The sequence below is a fragment of the Camelus bactrianus genome, chromosome 9 (genome assembly GCF_048773025.1).
Source record: "Camelus bactrianus isolate YW-2024 breed Bactrian camel chromosome 9, ASM4877302v1, whole genome shotgun sequence".
NCBI lineage: Eukaryota > Metazoa > Chordata > Mammalia > Artiodactyla > Camelidae > Camelus > Camelus bactrianus.
In genome coordinates this window covers 72,811,317-72,839,019 of record NC_133547.1, presented here as the reverse complement: position 1 = coordinate 72,839,019, position 27,703 = coordinate 72,811,317, and the positions used below count along the sequence as shown (strand labels likewise).

The 27,703-nt window shown below is 31.1% G+C and overlaps 1 protein-coding gene across 15 annotated transcripts in view; it reads left to right on the top strand.

Annotated features, from left to right (window-relative positions):
* Positions 1 to 27,703, top strand: part of CHD9 (chromodomain helicase DNA binding protein 9) — a 209,076-nt gene that overhangs the window by 114,648 nt on the left and 66,725 nt on the right. For 12 of the 15 annotated variants that reach the window (XM_074370742.1, XM_074370743.1, XM_074370740.1 and 9 more), the window contains 9 exons: positions 1,885 to 2,216; positions 13,878 to 13,989; positions 17,538 to 17,684; positions 18,568 to 18,636; positions 18,720 to 18,775; positions 19,463 to 19,580; positions 21,568 to 21,654; positions 21,874 to 22,011; positions 27,496 to 27,617. In XM_074370742.1, coding sequence (XP_074226843.1) covers positions 1,885 to 2,216; positions 13,878 to 13,989; positions 17,538 to 17,684; positions 18,568 to 18,636; positions 18,720 to 18,775; positions 19,463 to 19,580; positions 21,568 to 21,654; positions 21,874 to 22,011; positions 27,496 to 27,617 — 1,181 coding nt within the window. Of the gene's footprint in view, positions 1 to 406; positions 717 to 812; positions 1,079 to 1,884; positions 2,217 to 13,877; positions 13,990 to 17,537; positions 17,685 to 18,567; positions 18,637 to 18,719; positions 18,776 to 19,462; positions 19,581 to 21,567; positions 21,655 to 21,873; positions 22,012 to 27,495; positions 27,618 to 27,703 lie in introns of those variants that run through there. The other 3 variants (XM_074370746.1, XM_074370744.1, XM_074370747.1) reach the window with 2 other exon arrangements.

The following is a 27,703-nucleotide window of genomic DNA, read 5'->3' as shown; positions in this document are numbered from 1 at the left end:
TTTAACCCTTTGCTCGTCTTCAGCTGTATTTGTACTTGAAATATTTTAGAGTATCATGGAGAAAAGTATTTCTCTCTGGTAAAAACTGCATTGGACTTTGTTTTCTAATATTGATAGCTGCATAAAGCTGTATCACTATAGTTTTCATTTTCAGATGATTTTTAAAAATCAGGCTTTCATGTATATTTTTTAAAACTTCACTACAGAAAATGGTAGAGTGAGAGTTAATGTGTTACATGGAGGGAAGAACAGTCCATTGGGGGTTAAATTGCAGAGTCTAATGGAATAATAACTGGTAGCACCATCTGCTGGCCTACTTCCGCAGAAGGAGTCAGTATTTTTAACGACATCTCTAATATTCATGCTGATGCATTTTGATGCTTTGTGCATTCATTTCTTTCTGTGCTTTGTTGGAATCTGGCTATCTGCTTACAGCTATTGAGGAAACTCAGCTTTCTGGAGGGGTTTACAGCTTTTTTCATATCTAAATAGGATGAACTGTGGATATAAACTTGCCAAGGCAGAAATGTGTTGATAAATCACAATGTGTATTTGTGGAGGGTTGTGCATCTCTTGGTTGCAGCTTGCTAAATAGGCCATTTAGGAATCTTCTTTCAATGCTTTTTTCTTGAGCACTGCCTGGGGTGGTGAAAAAGCAGAGGGCAAGCCTTTGTCTGACGCCAAAAATGTCTTCAGTGAAGAGGCCAAGAGGAAGGGTAAGTGAAAGCCTGAATGAGTGGGAGGAGGAGGGGTTCTTTGGGCTAAAAGGCTAATGGGATTGAATAACCTTCCTTATTACTGGCTGCTGCTGCGGGAGTCATACTGCATCGCCATCTTGAGCTTGTTGCTGTTTTCTCGAGTCTTGGTTATTTGTTATAGCCTGTAGGCCTTAAGGTGGCATTTTAGTGAGCGATTCTAAACCCTCCTTCCTTTCCCAGTGCTGCAGCACTGCTATGAAACCTTTGATGAGGCAGGTATAGAAAAGATATCCAGTGAAGCACACTGGAATCAGCATGAAAATGTGTTTGGAAATTCCTGGTGGTTTTTTTCCTTGCTGTAGTCAGAGGCATGTTTACGGGTAAGAACATAACAAAACTGTGATCTAAGAATATGTGGATGAATGCGTGTTTGAAGAAGATATATTTTTTTTAAATGCTGTTGATCTGCTTCCTGTGATATTGCTTAAATATTAATAATTTTAACGTAAAACTATAAAACTTGTTTTTTTCCAGAATTGCTTGAGCAAAATATGAAATAGAAAGAGAAAAATAGATCTTCATTTAACTCTTTCACAGAAAAACTAAAACTTTCTCTAATTTTAAGTATGGGAATGTTTGTTTACTAACTAGCTATGTTGCCGCATAGATTGCACATTAAAATGATTTAAATGATTTCAGGTTCTAGTTCCAGTATCTTGTAAAGCAGAGAGGCTTTATTTTTCTAAAAATCATAATAAACTATAGGGAGTAGTCATTTTAAATCGAAGTTGCTGTTTAAATTTTATTAATAATTTTCAGAGTTTTGGAGTGAAGAGGAAAGAAAAGACTTATTTCAGATGCCCAGAATATTTACATGGTTAAATTTGAATTAGCTATATTTATAGGACAAAATTTGAATCAACTAATAAAGAATGCTTGAAAACATCATTGAATCTATATTATCCTTCTTTACCCTTCATTTTTAAAAATAGTAATTTGAGCTTTTTATTTTATACCTACACTAATTTCTAGATCAGCAAAATATTTTAATTTTCAATTTATTTGTAGCACTCATATTTGCTCATGTATTTTACTTCTTGAAGCTTAATTCTAAATTTTTGTTTACTTAAGTTAATTGTTTAAATGTACTTTGGTATAGTGTATAAAAATTATTTTGTTTCTCTAGCCTCCATCTTCCAAGAAGAGTGATGGTTCTGGGACATATACTAAGTTGCAGAATACCCAGGTGAGGATCATGTCCGAGAAGAAGCAGAGAAAAAAGGCGGAATCAGAAAGCAAGCAAGAAAAGGCTAATCGTATAATATCAGAGGCCATAGCAAAAGCAAAGGAGCGTGGGGAACGCAATATTCCACGAGTAATGAGCCCTGAAAACTTTCCTAGTGCTTCAATTGAAGGAAAAGATGAAAAGAAAGGTAGAAGGATGAAATCCAAGCCAAAGGACAAAGAAAGCAAAAAAACAAAAACTTGTTCTAAGTTAAAAGAGAAGACAAAAATTGGGTAAGTTGGTTAAAAATTAAATCTTATTCCTTTGAATTTTTTGTGAAAGTGCAATCTGTTTAATCTTTAACTTTTGATTTGCATGTGATGTGTTTACTCCCACTTTGGAGTTTTAAGTTGTTAGATACTATGTGTATCTTACTGCCTTTTTGAATGAATTAAGTAATATTCCAGAATTTACTAAATTTTACTATTCTGTTAACATACCTTTTTGTTCATTAATGTTAGTAAAAGGAATTTAAAATAGGAAAATATTTTATATATAAAACAGAGAAAACAAAACAAAACCCATATTGCTGTGCTAGTTCCAGATTCACTTTCTTTATAAAAAAAGTGCCTTGAAATTCTTTTAAGACTTTTTTACTCATAATTGTGCTTCATTGGGCATCTTATAGTTTGGAAACATGAAATACAATATTTTCTCATAAACCCACTACTTTGTACTAAGTGAAATGGCAGGAAAACTGAGACCTTTTTAATCAATAATAAGCAGCACTCTGCTCTTACACACTTACTCCCTTACAGTCTTTCAGGTTTACTTTATATAATAAAGAGGCCAGGTGAGGATTAATGCTCCAAGAGAATTATAAAGACAAAGAATTGTTTTAGGAAGGTCCATTAATCCTAGGTATTTTTATTTGACTAATTGCCTAATACATTTTCAAAAAATAAAATATAAGAAGTGTTATTATTTGTTTTATATATGTGTCTGTTTTGCATACAAGGATAAAAATAATCTAAGGCCAACATAGTTTAGAATTGTTTTTTGCAGTAATATTTGGTTATTTGAAGGCTTTATATAAAATTTTAGATAATCTGTTTTCTTTTTTCCACACAAAAAAAGTACACAGTAAAGAAAAAAATTCCCGTATTATAAAAATCTTCATTTGCTTAAGAAATTATTGATGCATTATATAACTATTTAGAACTAACACAATTTTATAAACAATTAATTCTCAGCATTTTAGTTGCAACCACCAAACTGAGTTATATCATGAGGTCGTGATGCCTCTCAGTCCAAACTGTTAAATAACACAGGCTCTGTTGCTATAATAGAGCAATAATTAATGTTATTGATTTTACATTTTATTTGCAGATAGCTAAAGTGAAATTTGAAGGTTAGATTTCAACTCCTTTTATGTAAAGGTTTTGTATGAAGGTATCTTTTTTTTCAATATTTTGTCTAGTTTTAATTTAGGAAACACTATATTTAATCCTTTAATGTATTAAAAGTTACCATTAGTAAAGTGTTCCAGTTTAACTTACATAGAGATATAGATAGGCAAAGTTGTGTTACCCTTTGGAAGGATATTTAAAAATAATGCATAAAAATAAGAGGAAATCGGTGGAGAAACCTCAAAAGTTACAATAAGTTTAAATTTGGGCTGGTGGAGAGGGGTGAAGAGATGGCTAGAGGCAGAAGATACCAGAAGTGAATCTGATTCAATAAAAAAACAGTATATAAGGGGAAACTAGAAATAATTAAATTATAATAGAATTATTATAAATTATAATATATCAACACAGATTTTTGAAAAATGTGGATTAATATGGCAGGAAACTAAAGTATTAGAGTAGAGTATAAGACTTATTCTATGATATTTGTATTTTTGTTAGAAATAGATAAATTATTAATAATACATTATTGTAATACTACACAGCATTGATCAATTTAGTACTTGTTTTTAAATGTAGCATCTTGAGAAAATAGGTGAAAGTTGTATTGGAAAGATATTTAAGTGGCAGGATATTAAATAACTGATAGAAAACTTCTTGAGAGTATAGGACTTTTTGATAGAGGAATTTGTAAATTGCAGGCAAGTGAAAGTGAAGCTTGCTTATATATTATTAAGATCTTGGAGTGAAACAGTTTCTTGATCATCTTTATCAAACAACCAAAGATTATTATCATGTTGGAGGAAAAAGCATGGTTGAAAATGAAATTCATGGACAATCTAGAATTCCATATTGGTCCCTTGAAGTATTTCAATACTGTGCTTCCCTATAAGCTAAATATACGTTAATAATTTTGAATTTGCCAAGTTTTAAATTTTTGTGTGAAGAACCATTATTTAAATAGTTTAGTTGTACCATTCTAATTAATAGTATTTCATGATGTATTAAACATTTTCTTGTAAAAATTTTATTTTTCTATTAGTTTTATAAGAATCGGACCTTTGCTAATATCAGATGGTTTATATCAGATAAAATTAAAGAGAATGTGTGCTGGAACTTAACCATGAGCGATGTGAAATACAAATTTCAAAAGTAACTAAATTTGTAAATAGTAAGTTATGGTTGATATATAATCAGAAGTGGTGGTTATTTAACCCACATATGCAATTTTATGTAATCTAGGAAGACTAATCTGAAGAAAACCAGTACTGCCTCTGCTTGCTAGTATGCTCGAAACCTTTTCATTATTTCTGTCACTTTCATGGATTAATTTTTTTTGGTACAAGGACTAGAGTATCCTTTTCAGAGACTTTCATAATGTCTTATTTAACCTTTACAACAGTTCTGTGAGTTAGATTGGGCATGCAGCATGGTAATGTGCTTAAATTCTTTGGCTGTGGAGCCACTTGCACTTATTCAAATTCCCCTTTGTCACTTACATGCAGTGTTACCCTGGGCAAATACTTAACATCTCCAAGTTTTAGTTTCCTTGTATGTAGAATGAGTATAATGATAGTGTTTGCCTCGTAGTGTTATTTTTGAAGATGAAATGATTTAGTAATGTTTAAAGAATATAGAACACCTGTTAATAATGTTAGCCATTATTTTCTGATAACATGAATAGCATACAGCTACTTAAGGTAAAAGCCAAGGCCAAGAGCCATGTGCCTTCCTTCAAGCCTAAGCTCTCACCTATCTGCCTAGGTTCTGTTTCCATTAAGGCTCTGTTCCTAAATAAGATCAATTAAAAAATCAAGCAGACAAATGAAAACAGAAACAGTTGCTATCTGGTAAAAAAGGATAATAGGTTATTAAAGGTTTTTATTTCACATTAACATTCCTCTGTTTATCAGAATAGCTAGAGTAGCATTTAGGACAGGTATATTTTCTTTGAAATGTGCCTGGAATTTGAAAGGAATTACATGATTATGTGGAAGGCTGTGAGCTGAAATGGAAATGGCAGTTGTAAAATGAAAAGTGAGGTAGGACTGGAAACAACCTTTTTCTGCTTTGATGATTTTCATAATCTTGGCCAGTCAGATTCTAAGAAGCTGCCTTTCAAGTAGAAGAGCAGGCATTTCTTTAGTAATTGTAGGTACATAATAGTTGCTCCATGAATGGAATGGAATGGATGAATGAATGAATGAATGGAAGATTAAGTATTAAATGACACCAAATGGTTGCATTTGATTTGTTATATCAAAAACAGAAGTGACAAGCTAATTTGTCATAAAATCACAGGGACAGTACTAATGGTTTAGTAATAGTAGAGTTAAATTCTAGAATAAATTTTTTCTAAGACTTTCAGTAGAATTTTCTTATGGTTTTATTCAGTTTTAGATATGTAATAAAATATCACATGATTTGATTGAAGCATTTTAAAATTTGTATTTTATAACTGACATTTAAATTACATTTCCATGTTGACAGTTATAATTTACTTCTTTGTGTTAGAGTATCAGACTGATAGATAAAGTGACTTTGACACTTAAAAATGTACGTGTGGCCCTATAAATTTAATCAGTAAAAGTACTTCATGATTAAAAGTTAAAAAATTTTTTTTTGTATTATTCACAATTCTTTCTGTTTGTTACTGGAATGCCAATTATCAGGTACTAGAAGTAGCTTTTCTTTTTAGTTAAAGCAGAAAACATTAAATTAGGAAATATTTATCAAATCAAGTAGAAATTAAGGATGTCATATTATAAAGAAAAGCAATAAAACGTTTAATTAGATCTGGAAATTATATTGTGCACCTTTTTTCTATAGTCGTTCTGAACCCCCAATAAGGAAGAAGTGAAATAACATTTATTAATTACCTATCATCATATGTATACACATGCATATATATGTGTATTTTTAAACAAAACTAACACGTAAGTATGTCTATAAAGAGACATTTACATATGTCTTACATATTTAAAAAATAATATGAACAAAATCTAAGGTAAAAATAAGATAAATCATCAGAAATAGGGAATTAACACTTTTATAGTCCATGTTAATAAAGTAACAAGTGAGACCCTGATTACAAGTATTCAAAACAATAGGAATTTAGTATCTGGATAAAATATAAATATATTAATTAATCGTTTCTTGGCATATATGATTAAAAATCAGTTTGAAAAATTGTATGGTAAAAATTTGTTATGTATTTTTAATTAATCATTATAAGCAGTAGTTTACTATGTAAGTTCCATAGTAGTCTCTATGTAAGTTCTATAATTTTTAAATGCCAAGAAGATAAAATGTTTTACTGATTTCACTTCTTACATCTAAACTTAAATTCAGAGAAAATCTGAAATATATTATCTGCAGAAAGAATTGAAATATGTATTTTGTATTATTGTGAATTTAGTTAAGATTTATATTTCCATTTTTTGACATATAACTTTACATAAAATATGTTGGTAAGATTTATCAGCAAATGATGTGCTATATTTCATTGAATCTACAATGTCACTGAGTATAAGCCACACCATTATTTTTTATACGTTAATAAGAAAGAAAAAATATATTGCTAGTTAAAACTATGGCATATCTGATTATTAGATGAACCTTGATTTCACAGATGTTAATACATGGGGAAAATGTGTATCTTGGAGACACTGGAGTAAAGTTACTTGATTTTAATGTTCCTATTTTGTCAGTATTTTTAAGCATAAACATCATTTTAATTTTTTAAAAAGAAGAAATAAGTTTTTTAAAGGGTAAGAATTAAACTGTGCTGATAAATATATTGAGTATGATTAGTCCTTGCTAGTACTTGGACTTTGGTGTCTGTTTATATGAAACAACTCAGTGAATTCAACTTTTTGGGAAAAAAATGATGTCCAACCTTAAACAAGAAGTGATTTATAGTTCAAGTTACCAAAGAGCTTACAGTAATACAATGTCACTTTCACAAATTTAAGGATTAAGTTAAAATAAAGAAACTCTTTAAAACTTAAGTTTTCCCTCATGAATTTAAACTAGAGTCTTGAGTTGAACTTTAAACTGGAGTAATTTCATCAAGTTTAAATTTGTTTCTTATATAAAAATATACATATGTATATTTGATGACTTTAAAAATAGCCCTAGTACCTTCCACTGTTCCTGCAATGAAAAAAAATTATAATGTGAAATACTATTTTTGCTTTTTTCCTTTACTTATGATGAAGTAGATGCATTAATTACAACAAATGGACTAATTGGGTAAGATTCATTGTCCAATTATTGCAATGAGAGAATCTACAGGGGGCAATTACAGATTGACACTGTGTAGAATGCAGCTTGTTACACAGCCTCTACTAATAACATGTGGGCAGGATTTAGATGAGTGCATAAATTACATCTGAAAATCAAATATAGACATCAAGTATAAACACTGAGGTTTTCTAGTGCCTATACTTACCAAATGAATTAACATTTCAAATTTATACTTAGTGTGAAATTACCCTTTGCTGTCTGAAACAAGCTATGTTTTGATATTTGGTTCTTTTACATGCCTGAATATCTGTTGCTGCAGTTGGCTAGCATTGTTAACAGATCCCTTTAATGTTTTAAGAAAGAAAACTTGCATAAAGCTTTTATTAATATATTCTGTATTGCTTTGTTGCTTTATTTTGGCGATATTTCTAAGAATAGCAAACTATTAATTTATTTGAAGAATGTCAATTTATTGAAGAACTGTCAGTTTTATTGAAACTATCCACCTTTTTATTTATTTATTTCCATCATTTTCCATAATGGAAAAATAAAATAGAATGCTTTTTGGTGATTGGGCATTTTACTTAACTGATTTTATCTTCTTCTACTTTCGGATCATCTTATTTCCTTCAGGTAACTCTTATGGCTATCAACTGTCATTGTACAGGCAATAGAAATTTCTGGTCTTTCAAAAGTCAGTAAACTTTAAGCTTAATAATTTACTAAAAGATAATGTAGTTTCATAATTCTTTTTATTCATTCAGCTATATTTACTTATATTAAATATCTGTTGACTGGTTGAAGTATAGTGCCATTTTATTTTAAAGTCAATAAGATATGTTGGAAATACTAGAATAGGAGTAAAGAGACCTTTATTGTCTTTTACTAGACTTGTGATTATAACAGTTCGTTTTCTATTTTAGGGCTTAAGTTTCCCTATTAGTTTAGTGGGATCGATGCATGCCTCACCTGTGAGTTTTTCTTAGGATCAACTGAGATATTGTAGATAAAAGCACTTTGAAATTTTTAGTGTTCTATAAGTATATAATAGTTTTATTATCATGAATATTTGTTCCTAGAGTTTTCTTCACTAATGTTTTAAGCCAGTGGTTCCCAAACCTGGTGGGAATTTTTTTTAAGTCCAGTTGGGGTCCCACTTAGCAGATCAGAATTCTGGAGTTGGAACCTACAAATCTGGGATTTTGTTTTGTTAGTTTTTATTTTGACCTAATCTCAGATTTGCAAAAATAGGTCAAAGTTTCTTCGGGCTCTTCACCCAGCTTCCTCAAGTGTTAACACGTTATGTAACACAGCACAATGATCAAAACCAGAAAGTAAACACTTATATAGTCCCCCTAACTTATTTACAGACCTCAAGCAGATTGAGTCAGTTGTTCCATTTTTTTGGCCAAAATCCGGTTCAGTATCTTACATTTTATTTTGTTGTCATGTCTCCTTACACTCCTCCATTTTGGACTAATCCTTCCGTCTTTGTCTGTAATAACATTTTCAACTTTGAATCATACTGGCCAGTTATTTTGTAGAATGTCTCTCAATTTGGGTTTGTTGTATTTTCCTCATCAGGAATCTGTATTTTTAACAAACAAGATACTGATGAAGCCAGCCTCACACATTTAGGAATTACTGATCAATATTAACCAATTTTTTTGTAGTAACCTTATATGTCATTTTAAAACTTATGATAAACTAGTATGACTTCATTATTTCCAGAATCAATGTTCTATGTAAGTAACCGTAGTATGTGTGTATATATATTTATATTTATCCTTTTTTAAAAAATTTAGAATTACGTCAGTCAGGAATGACTTCAAGTTTTAGAATCAACTTTTTTCCTACCATGGAAATGTACCTTTTTTGAACAGAATGGGTGTTTATAAATATTTTGGACCTCAGAGATTTAGTAGGAAACTACTGTATTTGAGAGATCTCTTACGAAGTTAGAATTTAAAAAATATTTTTGCATGTGTTAAGAATAGTTAGTTTATGAAATAAGCTATTCCAGACCTATAGAAAAATATTGGAAGAAAACACAGAATATATGAAAAATAAAAATTTAAAGATTTTTTTAATAAGTACATTTTTAGAATAATTAGTAAGTGAAGGTTTAGCTAAGGTATTACAGGAAACATTTATCTAACCTACCCCCCTGTACCAAAAAAAGTGAGTTAAGATTGATTTGGTAGCACTTAGTAGTATTTAGGCCATATTTATTTATAAAAATGATGTTTAAGGAGCTTAGTCCACTGTCCTTGGAGAGTTTTCATTTAATTACTTTATACTACTAGAAGGAAAGGGATGACCTCTTCATAGTCATTCATAAATACAAAAAATTTAAATATCTCTGCTTGTGATTTCATTGAAGTTTTTATTCAATGGGATTTGAGTCTATAAAGCAGCCACTTAGATACCATGTCAGAATATGTATCTCATATACATAATTTATTTCACTTATCAAACAGTGAGAAAATGCCTTTTTAAGCAGTATATTAAAGGATGTTAACAGACCTTGATCTACATTTCATAGAAAATTGTTGTTTAAGTAACTATTTAAGAAACTTTCCTTTCATTAGTGTTGTCCTCATCTACAAACTAGTGTAAAATATGCATTTAGGTTTGGAGATAACAAATAGGGGAGTACATGAAAAATACATTTCCACCAATTGTTCTACTTCAGGTTATCCCTTACCTTGCCATTGAAAATCATCTGCACAAGTGCCTCAGGTTGTATTAAGTAACCACATGTAGCATAATGGTTACCCTTGGGAGGAGGTTATTAGAAGAGAAAGCGTGACTGGAGACTTCAGGGAAACTAATAATGTCTTGTTTCTTGATCTAGAAGCTGGTTATATATTTATTTTCAGTTTGAGAAAATTCATTGAGCTGTACTCTTGATGTGTATACTTTTCTGAGTCAACATTATACTTTAATATTAGTACACTGTTAGTTTTAGGCAAAGTGAGGGATTGCATTTGGGGGGCATTTTGAGATCTTAATGTCTGTGGGGTATCTATATGGATATATCTAAAACAGTTGGTTATATGAATCTGAAGTTGAGGGGAATGTCAGAACTAGAGACAAGAAGAGATTTAAGAATCTTCAGCTTGTAAGTGGTAGTTAAGAATAGATTAAATTGAATTTCCTAGGAATAGTATATAGGAGAGGAAAGAAAGCTGAGGACAGAACTTTGAGAAATACCAAAGTTTAAGGCATTGACAGAAAAGACTGAATCCTGCTGGAAACCAACATACTAAAAGAAGAAGAGCCAAAAAAGTTTAGTGAGAACCAGAAGAATGTCATGTCATGGATCCCAGGGGTGCAGAAAAGGAAGAAGTGATTAGTTATGTGTTGGAAGATAAAACTTCTTAAATTTCCATTGGACTTGGCATTACCGCATCATTTGTGGTCTTAGACTTCAGGAGTTCAGGCTTTAGAGTGAGGCCTGAAGTAAATAGAATATTTAATTTCTATCTCTATGCTTACTATTGGTGTGACCTTTAAACAAGTAATTTAACTTCTCTAAGCCTCAATTTCCTCTTATAAATTAATAGTACTTGCCTTTTTGAGTTGTATGAACATTAAGTGAGAGAATGCGTGTAAAGTTAGCAGAGGCTGACCCACTAAACACTGAATAAATGGAAGCTATGAATATGAAAAGCAGTTCTGAGTTTAGATTATAGTGGATTGAGGAACGCAAGAAACAGTCAGTATAGACGACTTTTTTGAGGACTGTGGGTAAGGAGGAAGAGCAAGATCATGTGATATCTAATAGTGGATATAACCTCAAGGGAGAGTTATATTTTAGGAGAGAAACCAGAGTAAGGAAGAGGAACCAGAAGAGGGAGAAAATGAGCAATGAAAGTAGGGAGAGGGAATAGAGTATAACTATTGTTGGTTTCTTAATATTGTTTCAGAATATGTTTTTGTACTTCCTCTGATTTCCTGGTTCCAACATAAGCTGTATTTTTACTCCTGTTCATTTCACATACTCAGAAGAGTGCAGGTGAGATATCAAGTAAGAGTTACCATTATCCTGTTGAAGATGGTAATCATACAATATAAAAATAACCTGGGAATAAATCATTCTAGAGTTTTTTTCTCACCTCACATCTCATCATCCAGTCAGTCACCAAGTCCTTGCTTCTGCTTCCAGAATGAAAAACTGTATCTTTCTTTCCCTCTTCATCCACACTACTGTGGCCCTGTGTTTCACTATTCATCTCTCACCTGAATTGTCCACCTTGTTACTGGTTTCTGTGACTTGCATTTCACTTCCTTCTATTTGCATTGCTCTCTTGTTTAAAATTCTTTTTTCTCCCAATTTTACTGAGACGTACTTGACATATCACAGTGTACTAGTTCAAGGTATATGACATAATTTGATATGTGTATGTATTGTGAAACTACTACCACAGTAAGTTTAGTTAACATCCATCTCCTCACATAATTATATATGCATTTTTTTTATTTTGATGAGAACTTTTAAGATCTACTGTCTCAGCAACTTTCAAATATATAATTCAGTATTGTTAACTATAGTCACCATGCTGTACATTACATCCCCAGAATTTGTTTAAAATGCTTCCATCTTCCAATTGCTTAATTTTTTTTAATTCATTCAAAAATATCTCCATGCCATTTATTGTCCTGCCCTGTGGAGCTTAAAGCTGGCCCTAAACTAAAACATTAGCTCCTTACATGTAACCAAAGCCTTTTGTGATCTTGACCCTATCTGGATGACTATCTCTGCTTCCTCCTTATGCACTACTTTGTGTGTTTCTGACATGCTCTTATCACTGCATATTCTCATTCTTCTGTGATATCCCCCTGCCTGGAATGTACCCTACCTTTTCTTTCACTGCCTTTTGAACTCCCTTTCATCATTCAATTCCCTATCTCAAATTTTACCTTTTCTGTAAAGCCTCCTTTACTCTTCCATAAACATAATGCATTTCTTCCTTTCACATTACACCTTGTGCTAGCTTCCTCTTTAGCATTTTAGCTAAGATCATATTCTAACAATGACAGGTTAAGATTAGGAACCATGTCCACTTTATCTTTAATCCTTGAGCCTAGGAAAGTGCCTGTCATCATAGATGTAATTACCATTAGTTGAGAAATCACTATGTGTTAAGACTGTGCTTAGAGCCAACATACATTATCCCACTTAATTCTCAATGGCAATAGAGGTAGCTGTTGTAATGTCCCTATTGTCCAGACAAGTAAACTATCAAGTAATTTGCCCAGTATCTCACAGATACATAAATAGTGAAATCAGGTTTTAAATCTTTGACACTATGATTTCAAAGTGCATACTCTTAACCTCCAGGTTCTCCCACATTAGTTAATAATTGTTGAAAAATTTTTGATGTATTTCTGATAGGTCACACTTGAAAGCATTTGGGGAGTTTTCTATGTTTGGAATACAGACATCTAAAATGGAATTCTCCTGACTAGCAATTAACGTGGTTTGAGACTAGTATGGTGCTTGAAGATCATGCCCTCCCATCTATTGAACCAGATAAGGAAATGTGGGAACTGAGTACTTCTATCTTTGATCAGGAAAAAATATAGAAAACACATTTCATTTTAGATGTTTATATTTAATGTGTTAATATACATATATACATGAATATATTAGAGATAGGTAAGCTTCTACATACTCTAGAAATATAAAAAGTAAAAGAAAGTTCTTACTCTTTAGAAACATACAGTACAGCTAATAAAAGGCTTAGCATAAGTGAAATAATCAAAGAACAATTAATTGTTAAAATGTTTTAAGTAAGGGAGAAATTACTGTTGGGTAGAGAGTATAGAGAGAGACTGTAGAGTAGAGGCTTTTGGAGAATAGGTAGGATTCAAAGGAATTAAGTGGAATTTGAATTAAATAAGAGGTGGAAGGAAAAAAAATCCCTCATTCTAAACCTACAAGATGATAAAATAAGTGAATTACTTTAAATATTAAATAGTTATATACCTGGAATTTTTCTCATAAAAAATAATCTTGAGCCTAAGAAACAAGTGATAGAACTTGAATGTTTTTCTGTGCTTAGAAATATGTTAGCTGTAATATTGGTTTATATTTGTTCCACTGGAATAGAGCTTGGAGAATAGGTGGGATTCAAAGGAAAATATCATTATGGATTTCATGATAAATACCTCTGGTTGGACATTCAGGTGATATAAAATGGAGGAAAATTTATCATGGCAATCTTAATTTGACCAAAAATGGAAAGTTTCAAAGAGATCTTATTGTTTACTCTTCTCCTTCTGAAACAGCAAACTCATTATTACATTGGGTAAGAAACAAAAAAGAAAAAATGAATCTTCTGATGAAATATCTGATGTGGAGCAGATGCCACAGCATACTTTCAAAGAGGAAGACTCTCAAGTGAGTATTAAAATTTTTTCTGAGAAATAAGTCACTGGCAGAATTATTTAGATAGCATAATATTGTATTATGGATATTTATATTATAGTTTAGTGGCTAAAAATACATTTTATTGTATGACAGAACTTATATGAGAGCATTATTAGAATATTGTCCTACTAGTATTACTGTAGAATGTTAGACCTGGGAGGAAACTTACACATCCTCTCCAAGCCCCTCAGTTTTCAGATAATGAAATTGAAGCCCAGAGAGTTTAAGTAACAATACAGAGTCCCTGATGGTTTTTAGCATGGGGAAGTATCTAGCGATATTATCCTGTGCTTACAGAGTACTTTTGAATGAATTTGATGATAGAGATATTAATTTTTAAAATCACATACAAATGATAAAGCATATGGGTTGAATCATTCCTAGAGTTAATTCCTATGGTCTGCTTCTGTTGAAGAAAAGATAAACAATTATATTAAAAATCCCCTAATGGAGACAAAAATACTGTGCATTTTGCCTTTTTTCTTTTTGAATAGGTGGATATTCAAAATAACCTTGTGAAGTTAAATATATGCATAGTGAAGGTCATAATTCAGGCCACCCGCCGCTCTCTAATAATTAAAGTACGACTCTAGGCCATAGGGGTGGTGGCAGTTGTTGCATTATGGGGCCAGAAAGCCCCTGAATGGCCTTTCTTCTTCCTTATGCAGCTTCTTATCCAATGGGAGAGTAGTGGCTCAAGGCTCCTGGGCTGCTGCAAGAGTTGAGGTAAGGGCAGTGACTGAAGCTCCTAATATTATATGGCCTGGCTTTTTCTTCATATGTTATCCTTAACTTAGGCAAACATATAATTAACTTATTCAACATGAGGAAATTTAATTAAATTTTTACTAAAATAATGCTGGCCATTTTTCCATTATGTAATTACCAAATGATGAAATGGTAGAATAGGTTAACATGCACATTTCTTCCATTCCTTTCACTGTAGTATTAGGTTGCTGTGACAAGTATATTGCTTTAACACAAAAAAATTAATGGGGAAGGAAAGAAATATTTTCTAGTAAACAACTGTAAATCAATTATTGGTGTATTTAAACATATTATTACATAAACTATACATAAATATGTATATAAAGGTAGCTTTCAACCACAATGGATTGTCAAGATTTGAAGGCATGAAAAGTAATTTAAGGTTTAGAGTCAGGTGGAAATCTAAAAATGTGAATATGATGTTTAGTTTTTTACCTAATAGAGAGAACTTAGTAGTCTAACTGTATTTAGAGACTTATTTTTAAAAGTCCCTGAAGCACATTTTATTAGGATTATTATAGGAAACTAGTGATATGTTATCATAATGAAATATTTAGTCATGTAAAAGCATGTTTCTGACCTCTTATGTAAAGTGCTGTTGACTGATCTATTGAATATCAAAGCCTTTAAGACATAAAAAAACTAGAAAAAAAGAAATTCAAAGAAAGAATTTTTCACTGTTTTAAATTGTGCTTTAAAAAACATTATGGAGAAAGAAAGCCAGAAAAACAAACAGACAAACACATTAGCCAAAAATGTGGACATCAAATTAGATTTTGTATTTTTTAAAGTAGTAGAACTGTTGTATAACAAGGAAGATAATTGGTGAGAGTGGCACCTTATCTGGCTTTGCCTAATATGTAACTGTGTGCTCTAGTGGAATATAATTTATGATGAAATCAACTATAATCTTATAACTCAGTTATTTAAATTACTCTTAGGGACTGATAATGTCTTCATAGGATGAGGGAGCAGTTTACAGTTAGTGGCTCTCATTCTACTTGTGAAGAATTATCTGAATGTGCACTTCTGTGAGTTGAAAAGATTCTTTCAGGCCACTTATTTACTATTTACTAAAGACTAAGTGAGGCATTTCAAAGTACCAATAGATGCCTAAGTGACCAGAAAGGAAACTTTAATGCTGAAAACATCTTCCAGAATGTTCTGAAAGTATACTGAATTATTCCCAAACTTCATTATTTAGCAAATTTGTGCTTAATGAGATATAACAGTGGTAATACATGTTATTGTTAGAATAATAAATGTCACGGATGGTTATTAGTTTAAACTAGTCTTGAGCATTAAGAACTGTATGATGCCCATAAGAGAACTCCAAACATTCCTTTAACCTGGTATTAAATTAGAGATTCATAGAATTTTCCATCCCAGGGAATAATAAATATTTCATATCTTTTCTAAACAGCATGTGGGGAAATTGGGTTTCTAGAAGTCCTTTTTAATAATTTTTATGTACCACCTTCCTGTCTCCCATAATGACAGAAGTGTTACTTTGAGTTTTGAAAATGTAAATACCTTCATGGCTGAGAGATGGTGACCCATAAATGAGGCATGGAGTTTTCTACTACATTTGGCTAAGCTAACTCACCACAGTAGTGCCTTTCTTTCAGTATTCTACTCTCAAGGGAAAGAGTCAGAGACACTCTAAAGGCTACTGCAACATTTCTGGATGCAAATAACAGTTTGTCCTCACACTATTGCACTGATTCAGCCATTTTTGTCATGACTTTAGAAGTATGAAAGACCTACCAAATTGAAGACGTTGGCAGAAACCAAAAGAACACATGGGTTATTCTGTTCGTTGCATTTGGGGGGAATGTCGTGGGAGTTACTAAATACACAGAAGAGTGGTAAAAGGAAGAAGGAATATTGAGCAGTAGAACAGGTGGCTGAGATGCCTCCAGCCATGAGATTCTAGAGAGGTGAGAAGAAGCAAACCTAAGTCCTTTGGGATTTTTAAGCCATTGTGAGATTTATATAATGGGAACATCAAATATTAAGTATTTAGGGAGGTAAGTAAAGCCATGTAGACTTGATACCTGATTTTAAATTTTTTAGATTATTTTAAAATTAGGTGGCTACACATAGTACTTTTTAAAAAGCTTTCTTCTGTTTTTATGATAGCGATGTTCTTTATTCTTAAGGCAAGCTAGTAAAGGTAGTAAAACACTGGCTCCTCCTTCATTCACATTTAATTATCTGGTAGATTTAATACTTTGTTATTTTATGTATCTCTTTTAAAACGTATATTATTTGGGGTTTTTTTTTTTTCTGTTTTAAGCACAAGTTCATGGGTCGTGTAGCAAATATTAATTTCTTCTTTTAGTTTTATGGCCCTGATTGTTCAACAATATTTGTCCGATGTACTTTTTAGGTTTTGGGTAAAAACTGAGAGTATTATAGTTTAAAATTTGTGTTTTCCAAGCTGTAAAGTAGTTAAAAAAGAAATCTATTTATTAACAATTTCTTAAGAAAAGTAATAAAGGTATTATTAATAGTTGTTATTTGAAACTTTAGGAAGTAAAACTAACCTTTGGCGAAAAGCAAATTATAATCTTCCTTTAATTAAAAGGAAAAATAAGAAAAGATGAATGTTAAATATAATTTTGAAAATTTAATATACAAAATTGCCACACTAGAAGTAATTATTTTTTAAATCTTTCCTTTAAAATAAATCATAAAAAATAAAGTAAAATAAATCATATAAGTATGATTCTTATGGTTCATTACAGAAAAGAAGATCAAATCGACAAATTAAAAGGAAAAAATATGCAGAAGATGCAGAAGGGAAACAATCTGAAGAAGAGGTTAAAAGCTCCATGAAAATAAAAAAGAATTCAGCTCCTTTACCTGGTGAACAGCCTTTACAGTTATTTGTGGTAAGACAGATTTTGGATTATGACTGTAAAACATTTTAAACCAATATAAATTTTTTAATATTTGCATTATCTTTCCTCCTAAAATTTGCTCCAACTTTTCTTCCTGCATTCCATATTGTGTCAATAGAACCATTAATTATTCATATCAGAAACCTAGGGATTTGTTCTCTCTTTTTTTATCTTTACTTCTTCTTTGAATTTTTTTAGCACATTTTTTATCTCCTTAATATATATTTCTAAAATTCCTCCAAACTCTATCCTTTTTGCAGAATATTTCTAAGTTATAAGCCTAATCATAGTACTTTTCTACTGAAAACTCCAATGGTATCCTAAATCTTACAAGCTAACCATTTTAGCACATGTCCTTCTACTTCTCTACAAACACTCAGTCCTCTGGTTTTATGAATGTAGTTGCCTAAATGCCATGTTTTGACACCTTTATGTCTTTGCATACGCATTGTGCATATGCACAGTTCTTTTCATCTCCCTTATCAGGATTGTAAACCAAACACTCATCTGTTAGCTGAGTTACATGACACTTTGAATAAGTACTTATCTTCTCTTTGCCTGGGCTTCTTAATCTGAGAAAGGAGATGATAATAGTACCTACCTTACAGTGTAGTGGCAAAGATTAAATTAGTTAATATACGTAAAGTGCTTAGAATAATATCTGACACATTGAAAAGCACAATTATGTTTGCTGTGATGACGAGGACAGTAACAATTGATTTTTTCATTTTTGTATTCCTGACATTTAACACGGTGCCTGGCATATGTGTTAAGTAAATGTTTGTTGAAATTCAGTGTATTCATAAACATACAAAGTGGCAATTAAACGAATTTTCAGAATATATCACCATATTTTTTTTCCTGCCTCTCATAGGAGAATCCAAGTGAAGAAGATGCTGCAATTGTGGACAAAATACTATCTTCTAGAATTATAAAAAAGGAAGTAAGTAATGATACATTACATTTTATATTTTATATTCCTCACCCCAATTTTAAAAGTCATAATTATTTAATTTATTTTCTTAGATATCACCTGGAGTGATGATTGATACAGAAGAATTTTTTGTAAAATACAAGAATTAGTAAGTATTTAAGTTAGAAAAATAATAGAAAGATATGATTTAAATATGAATTCATGTACTTAAGTATATTAAGTTAAATATTGATTTTATTGTATCTGCATTTTAAAATATTGTTAGCTCAAGAACTTAAAAAATCATTAAAAAGTGAGAAGACTTTGAAAACCTTTCATGTTAAAATTGAATTTTTTTCAAAAAACATTGTTTACATCAAAATGCAGGAATATTATAAATTATGTCCTTACAAATTATAGACATTATTCATTATGTTTATATCATTGAACTTTTCAGGTTTTATTCAACTTTTTCTTACACTTTGGTGAAAGAAAATGTTTTAATTAAAATTACATTGATTTCAAAACAAGTTAGTTTTCTGATCATGACAAAACTATTATAATGAAGAAATAAATGATAAATCGCATCTTGTTATCCTTACAATTCAGTTTAACCTGTTTCTATATGGCAAATTGCAGACCTTTAGACCACAATCTTTTTAGGATATAGTGATTACAGTGGCTTTATTTTAGTAATTATATGGAGTCTATTGACATTAAATGAAATGATGAACTACCTGTTTGTAAAGTTGAAGATAATATTTTGTTTTAGATACCATGATTAAAAATAAATCTAAAAAAATCAAAACATGGTTCTCTATATCATTCTAATATATTGCTTTTATAAAAATTTTAGCTCCTATCTTCACTGTGAGTGGGCCACAGAACAGCAGCTTCTGAAAGATAAAAGGATCCAGCAGAAAATCAAACGATTCAAATTGAGACAAGCACAAAGAGCACATTTTTTTGCAGATGTAAGGAAAAAAAAAAAAGAATATTATGTGTGAACTCTGAGCACCTGTAGTACATTATGTATCACAAATTTAAGTATTATTCATTTTAATTCTTAGGCTTCCACTTTTGATATTTGAATACAAATGCTACCTACATACAGTAATTTTTCTTCCTTCAGACTTAGCTTGGAAAATAGCTAAAACAGGAACACTAATAATGAATGGTAGATAACTCTTGTATTTTTAAATTAGCATGTATTTAATACTTTTTAGAGTTGAATGTGAGTGTGTCAATATCTTAAAGTATTCTGTTAGCAGATTTCCTCAAGAAAGGAAATGGTAACATAGGAAATACTTGGGAAATAAGATTTTTCAGTAATTGAAATATATTGCTTATTTTCTATATGTTATGTGTGTACAATAACAGACATCATTGGAAAAATTCATTAACCTTTCCAGGCCTCACTAAAAATCTGATGTCCTTTCTTGCTCTAATTTTTTTTCTTTTTTCTTCTAATAGACTTTTTTAAAGAACAGTTTTAGATTCATCTACATTTTTTTAACTTTTTATTTGAAAAAATTTTAGAGTTTTTATTTTGAACACTAAAGTTGCAGAAATAGTACAACAAATTCCCATATATATTTTAACCAGATCCCCTAAATATTACTATTTTACCATGTTTGCTTTATCATTCACATTGATTCTCCCTGTCTCTGTGCACCCCTCTCTTTCTGCCTCTGCCTCTCTCCCATGCACATGTATTTTTTTCTAAATCATTTGAAAGTTGTCTCAACTTCTGTATTTTCTATAAACATCTTTCTTATATAATAATAGTATAATTAACATTGGTGTAGTATTATTATCTATAAACGTTCATATTTCACTAACTGTTCCACTGGTATTTTTATAACAAAAAAAAATGTGTGTGTGTGCTTAGTCTCGTCCAGAATTGAATCCTGCAGCACATAATGTATTTAGTTATCATGTCTCCCTTAATCTTTCTGTTTTTCATTACTTGGACTTTTTTTTTTAAGTATATATAGGTGGTTTATTTTGTAGCATATCTTTCATTTTGGGGTTATCTGATGTTTCCTCAGCTCTAGGTCATTCACTTTTTAAAAGAACATCACAGAAATGTTGCAATATGCTTCTCAGTGAATCACATCAGGAGGTACATAATACCTATTTGCCCCATTACTGGTGGTGTTAACTTTAATCACTAGATTGTGGTGGTGTCTGGCATATTTTTCCACCATGAAGCTACTATTATTTCTTCATAATTATAAAAATCTACTTCACAAATCTGATGATTTTAACCACCTATAATATCAGTTTATGGATGCTGGAAGGTTCTCAAAATTTTCTCCCCTTCTCACTCTGATATAGAAGTTTCTGATGAGCTGAAGATTTTAGAAGTACTTAACTAATAATCTTTTGGTTTTTCATGAAGATTTGTTTTTCTCATGTGACTCAGGTACAACATAAATTGGAGCTGTGCAGATTTTCTTAGGCAACCTTATTACCATTCTAATGTTGGACAGTACTCTTTGTTACCAAGTGTGTCCTGTACCTGGGGATGATAATACTGCTCAGAAAAGGTTTAAGATAGTGAAGAGAACTAAAGGCACAGCCATGGAATACTACAAAATTTAGAGGTTAACAGGAGGAGGGGCAGCAATTCTTGGACCTGATGAAAATAGCAAGAGAAAGGTATAGAGGTTCCCTTTGGGAAATTTTTAAAGAACACATCTTCTAGAGTAACTCAGATGTCTGGAATACCTTATTTTTTGGTGCTCTTTAGTTAATTTTATTATATATAACATGGTGATTCATAATACAGACAGATATCCTAGATATCTTTTGAAAATTAAAATAGAAGTATTCCATTTTTGGAAATTTAATTTAAATCAAACAAGTGTTCTATAGAGAAGAGCTAGTAAATTTGTCTTTATTTCACTTTCATCTTTCCATTTCTTTGCCAAATATTAACTTACTTTTTAATTTCAGATGGAAGAAGAACCATTTAACCCAGACTACGTTGAAGTAGACAGAGTGTTAGAAGTCTCTTTTTGTGAAGATAAAGATACTGGTGAGGTAAATATTTGGTAGAAATATTTTTTTAAGTAATGAAAACCCAAAACCTTACAAGTATTAAAACGTTATTTTTTTAAAGTTAATGACCTAAAAACACTTTAAAAAGTTCATTCATTTTTATTGATGTAGGTGAATATATTTAAACTATTTCTGGGGATTCTCAGATTACACTGTTTTACTATTTTTCAAAATAGTAAAATGAAAAAAAATTTTTTACAGCCTGTTATTTACTACTTAGTCAAGTGGTGCTCATTACCATATGAAGATAGCACTTGGGAACTAAAAGAAGACGTAGATCTTGCAAAAATAGAAGAGTTTGAACAATTGCAAGCTTCACGGCCTGACACAAGACATTTGGTAAGAATATGTCTTAGCATCATAAAATCTTTGCACTTCTTTATTCAACAGGTTTAGTGTGATTTTTGAATTTTTAATTTAGTGTTTGGTATACAATTAATGCTCTAGTTTTAGAATTACTACATAGTATCATACGATGTTAATTTAACTATTCCTCTTTAGTGGATATTCCAGTTTTAAACAATACTACATTGAACATTGAGCCCTTGAACAAGTTTCTGTAAGATAAATCAGAAGTGTAATTGCTTAGTCAGAACATATGTGCATTTAAAAATTTGATAAGTATTTCCTTCTAAATTGTCTTCCAGAAAAGTTGCAAATTCTTCTACCTCATCTTGCTCAGCTTTGAGCAGAGCTATTAATTCTCTGTCAAAGAAAAATCCTTATTATACCTCCCTTTTCCTTGTTTTCTGTAAACCAGTTATTCATCAGTAAATCTACTTTCATAGTAACTTTATTTTTAGGAAAACCTTTTGTATAGAATATTGTTAAAGGTCTACATAAATTAAGTACACTGATTTCTTACTTATATTTGTGTTTCTTCCCTGTTTAAAAGAAACAAACAAAAATTTGTCAGTTATTGATTTTTCTAATTACAAAGACTATAGAATTCTAGAAGGCTATGACAAGTTGTGATATTTTAATAATTATATAATTTTTTGCTTTCATTTCTTTAAAACATAGGATTATTTTCTTGTGAGTCAGGTTTTGGGAGCCAACCAAAAGAAATTCACATTGAAGTGACATATTATGAAAATATTTTGGCCATTCCTCTTTCAAATATAATTTGGTCATAGAAATTTCTTACTTCTCTAAAGAGGAAATTTGTACATGAAAAAACAAGAACAGATCACTTTTGGATCAGCATCAGAGTAAGAAGGCTGCCATGAAAAATGTGGAAATGTGGTGTAAGACAAGGAAATTAATTAATTGTTCCATGGAAGAAATCATATTGTTTTTATAATAATTTTTTTTTCTGGTCATCTTATTTTTCTGGTCTTCTTAATTTGTCTCTCAATAATATCCATAATCTATTACCAAGAGAGCAGCAGCTCACCTCCATTCCTTTCGACTTCTAAGTGCCTTTCCTTGAACCAGGAAACAAAAGTGTTAACTAATTCAAGGAGGAGTAGTCCAAGGGATATTATGAAAGGGAAAGATTTGGATGGGGTAGGGGGGAGGTTGGGCGGGGACCATGCTTCAGTGGTAGTGTGATCTCTAGCTTCATCAAGTTAGCTATTTCTTTAGATCAGTGGTTCTCAGTCAGAGGTGCTTACGAGAAGCACTTTAGCAACTTTTCAAAAATTAGACATGCCTGGTCTCTATGTCCTGGCTCCAGAATCAGAATATCTTGAGAGTGGACCTCAGGTATGTGTGTTTTTAAAAAGACAGTTTTGATGCATATGAGTGGGAAGAACCACTGCCTTAGATATATAATGTAGTCCTTGGTAAAGGGGACTCAGCCAATAGAATTAATCCCATTAATTAATGTAAAATCAGTTTGACAGCAGTGCTAGTTTATCAAAGTCAAATAATGTAGAAAGTAAGGATTTTTTTTTTTTTGCCAGTCTGTTATTACTAAATAAAATGACATAAAACATGTAAAATATTTTTAGAAATTCTGGAAATGAGATTTCTTCCTGACCCAAACTAAGGAAATAGTAGTTTGTATTGCTGAAAAGAAAATTATGGAGAATATTACATGATGTGGAAATTATTTTAAACAATAATTAAATATTGTATGTTTTTAAGTTAATCAGCTACCATTTAAGAAATTTTTTTAGTAAATCCTAATTGTATTAAGTAGCAGCAGACTTTAGTAATCAGTTCTATTTTCAGTATATACTGATAGCCTATTTTGTTTTTCATTCACAATTACCATATACTAACCCAGATCATCCTCTAATTTTTAAAAGTATAATTTTGTTGATTATAGCAGTATAATCATTTAAAAGCAGAAGACAGTAGGAAACCTTTCTCAGAAACTTATCCTACTGAGACCTAGACCCTAGTAATTTGGGGCTAGGATAATGTTATTTCTCTTCCTATCCAGCAGTCTTCAGAAAGCTTATGTCTTAGTTGTCCAGAATAAATTCATGACAGAGCTTTTTATTGCTGAGGAAGAAAGCGGGTTTGAATAAATACTACATATGTAGATGAATAAGTGTGTTTTTCACATACAGTGTTATGCTTCTAGATTTTTGAAAGAGATATTTTGTATCATGAATATCGAAAGTGGTATAGAGATTATGATGGATTTAAAATATATGAGAAAATATGATATATATTATTCCTTGAAATCACTGCCTCTGCACTAGGCCCTGGAAGATAGCCTGTTGAGTCCACATGAGCCATTTAAGGACTGTTTCTCATTTCCCTAAAGCCTTGTGTGTCTCATGGATTTAAGCCCTGTTGACTTTCAGAGCCAGGGGATTTGTCTCTCAGGTGTAGGTCTAAAAAGTTGAGGTGCCAGGTGTAGGATTTAAACCCTTTTCTCATTTGGGAGAAGTTCAGGGTTGTGAGTTTCTCCTGATTGTGGGATTGGGTTTATGGCGAGATTATGTCTCAGCCTCTCCTATCTGTTTCAGTGTAGGTTTTTTCTCATTTGCCCGTCACGTAGGAATCACTTAGCTAGTTCTAGTGTTGCTTTCAGAAGAAATTGTTCTATATATACCTGTGGATTCAGTGTGTCTGTGAGAGAAGGGTGAGTTCACCATCTTGAACCAGGCCCAGCTAATGCATCTTTGTATATTGAGTTTGAAGCGATTTTTGAAGTGTACAGTTTGCTAAATTTTGACATATGAAACTATCATCATAATTGAAATAATAAACTATACATCACTCCCAGAATTTTTCTCCTGCCCCTTTGTAATCCCTCCGTCCCAAAACTTCCTTTCCTCATGCCCATTCCCCACCCCCAGGCAACTTTATGTCACTATCCAATATTTTAAATTTTATATAAAGAGACAGTGTATGCTCTTTTTGAGTGGCTTTTATGCAGCATTATTGTTTTGAGGTTCATGTCATTGCATGTATCAATAATTCGTTCCTTTTTATTATTGAATTGTATTCTGTTGTGATGTAGTATCCCACAATTTATGTATTCATTCACTATTTGTATTGACTATTAGAAATTGAGCTGCTCTGAACATTAGTATACAGGTCTTTGTCTAGACATGTCATTTCTTTTGAGGAAGCACCTGTAAGTTAAATGGCTGGCTAATATGTGTATATTTAACTTTTTAAAATTGGTCTCAACATACTATATTTCTGCCGGCAGTGAATAAGATTTCTAGCTGCTTCACATCCTTGGCAACACTTGGTATGGTCAGTGTTTTTAATCTTAGCAATTCTAATATATGTGTAATGGTAGAACATTGTGGTTTGAATTTGCATTTCCTAATGATTAATGATGTTGAACATCTTTTCATGTACTTGTTTGCCATTAGTATGTCTTCTTTAATAACATACCTATTCAGATATTTTGCCTATTTTTTATTGGCTTCTTTGTTTTCTTATTATTGAGCTTTAAGAATTTTTGAGCTTTAGAGGGTGAATATAGCTTAGTGGTAGAGCACATGCATAGCATGCATGAGGTCCTAGGGTCAGTCCCCGCTACTGCCATTGAAAAAAAAAAAAAGGATTATTAAGCTTTAAGAATTGTTTATATATTATTTAAAAAAAAGTCCTTTATCAGTATATGATTTGCAAATGTTTTTTCCAGATCTTTTCATTATCTTAATAATGTCTTTCTACAAGCAGAAATTATAATTTCAGTGAAATTCAGCTTATCTGTCTTTTCCTTTTGGATCCTACTTTTGCTGTTTTATCTAAGAAATCTTTGCATAATCCAAGATCACAAAGATTTTTCTCCTATTTTTTTTCCAGAAGTTTTTATAGTTCTAGGTAACATTTAAGTCTGTGATGCATTTTGAGTTAATTTTTTTGTTATAGTACAATATATGGATCAAAGTTCATTTTTTGCTCATGGGTATGCAGTTGTTCTAGCACCATTTTTCAATAAAACTATACTGAATTGCCTTTCCAACTTTGTCAAAAATTAGGTGACTTAATACATACGAGTATTTCTGAACTGATCTGTTTATATCAGTTCCACACAATCTTGATTCTATAACTTTTACCATAAATCTTGCAGTTGGTCAGTATAAATCCTCCAACTTAATTCTTCATTTTCAAAGTTATGTTGAGCATTTTTGGTCCTTTGCATTCCATATGGTTTTAGAACCAGCATGTCAGTTTCTACAAAAGCATTGCTGAGATTTTGCTTGGATTATGTTGACTCTGTTGGTCAGTTTGGGAAGAATTAATAATGTAGAGTCTTTTAATCCATGAATATGATATATATTTCCATTTATTTAGGTCTTTTCCTTCTTTTTGAATCATATTTATCTTTTTTTAAATTGAAATATAGTTTGTAAAATTATTTGGGTCTTGAAATTCTCTCAGCAATGTTTATAGTTTTAGATATACTAGTCATATATAACTTTTGTCAGATATATTCCTAAATATTTCATATTTGGATACTAGTATAAGACATTTATATTATTATACTTATTATATTATTGTATTTATTTGTATTTATAATTGTTTCTACAATATAGCATACAGTTTTCTGTATATTGATCTTCTGTCATGCAACTTGGTAAAATCACTTCTTACTTCATCTTTTTTCTGCATTCCACAGGATTTTCCATATAGACAAATCATGACTTATATGAATTAAGAAAATTTTACTTCCTCCTTTCCAATCTTAATAACGTATTTCCTTTTCTTGCTTGATTGTTCCTGTTAGAACGTATAGTACAGTGTTGAATAGAAGTGATGACAATAGACATCCTTGCCTTTTTCTGATAGAGAAAGCATTCAGTTTTTAACCATAAAGTATGATGTTAGCTTTGACTTTTTCATAGATGTACCATATCAAATTGAGAGTGTTCCCCTTTATTCAAAATTTAATGAGTTTTTATAAGGAATAGATAATTGATGTTTCAAATCCCTTTTATCCATCTATTGAAATGATCACATTTTTGCTTTTTAGTCTGTTGGTCAACATTAATTAATTTTCACATTTAATCCACCTTCCATACCTAGGAGAAACCCCATTTAGTCATGCTGTATTAGCTTTTTTATATATTGTTAGATTCCATTTGCTAAAATTTTGTTATGAATTTTTCATCTCTGTTCATGAGAAATATTGGACTGTATGTAGTTTTCTTGTAATGTCTTTATCTGATTTTAGTATCACAGTTTCATAGAATGAGTTGAGATGTATGCCTTCTTCAGTTTTCTGGAAGTGTGTGTAGAATTTATTTGATTTTTAGATATTTGTAAAATTTCATCATCATAATGCCATATAATATTACTCTTTTGTGACTATTTTAAAAACAGTGCTTTTACCAAGTATGAGATGTATGGACAATCAAAAAACAAAATACATTATTCATTCTTTGTTTTTCAACAAAGGATCGTCCTCCTTCTAATATCTGGAAAAAAATTGATCAATCCAGGGATTATAAAAATGGCAATCAACTCAGGGAATATCAACTGGAAGGACTCAACTGGCTCTTGTTCAATTGGTACAATAGGTATGTAGTATATATTAACAAAAAAAGTTTAGCTTGTTTTTTAATATATGTTCCAAAACACAGATATTCCTACATTGTTACTGTCA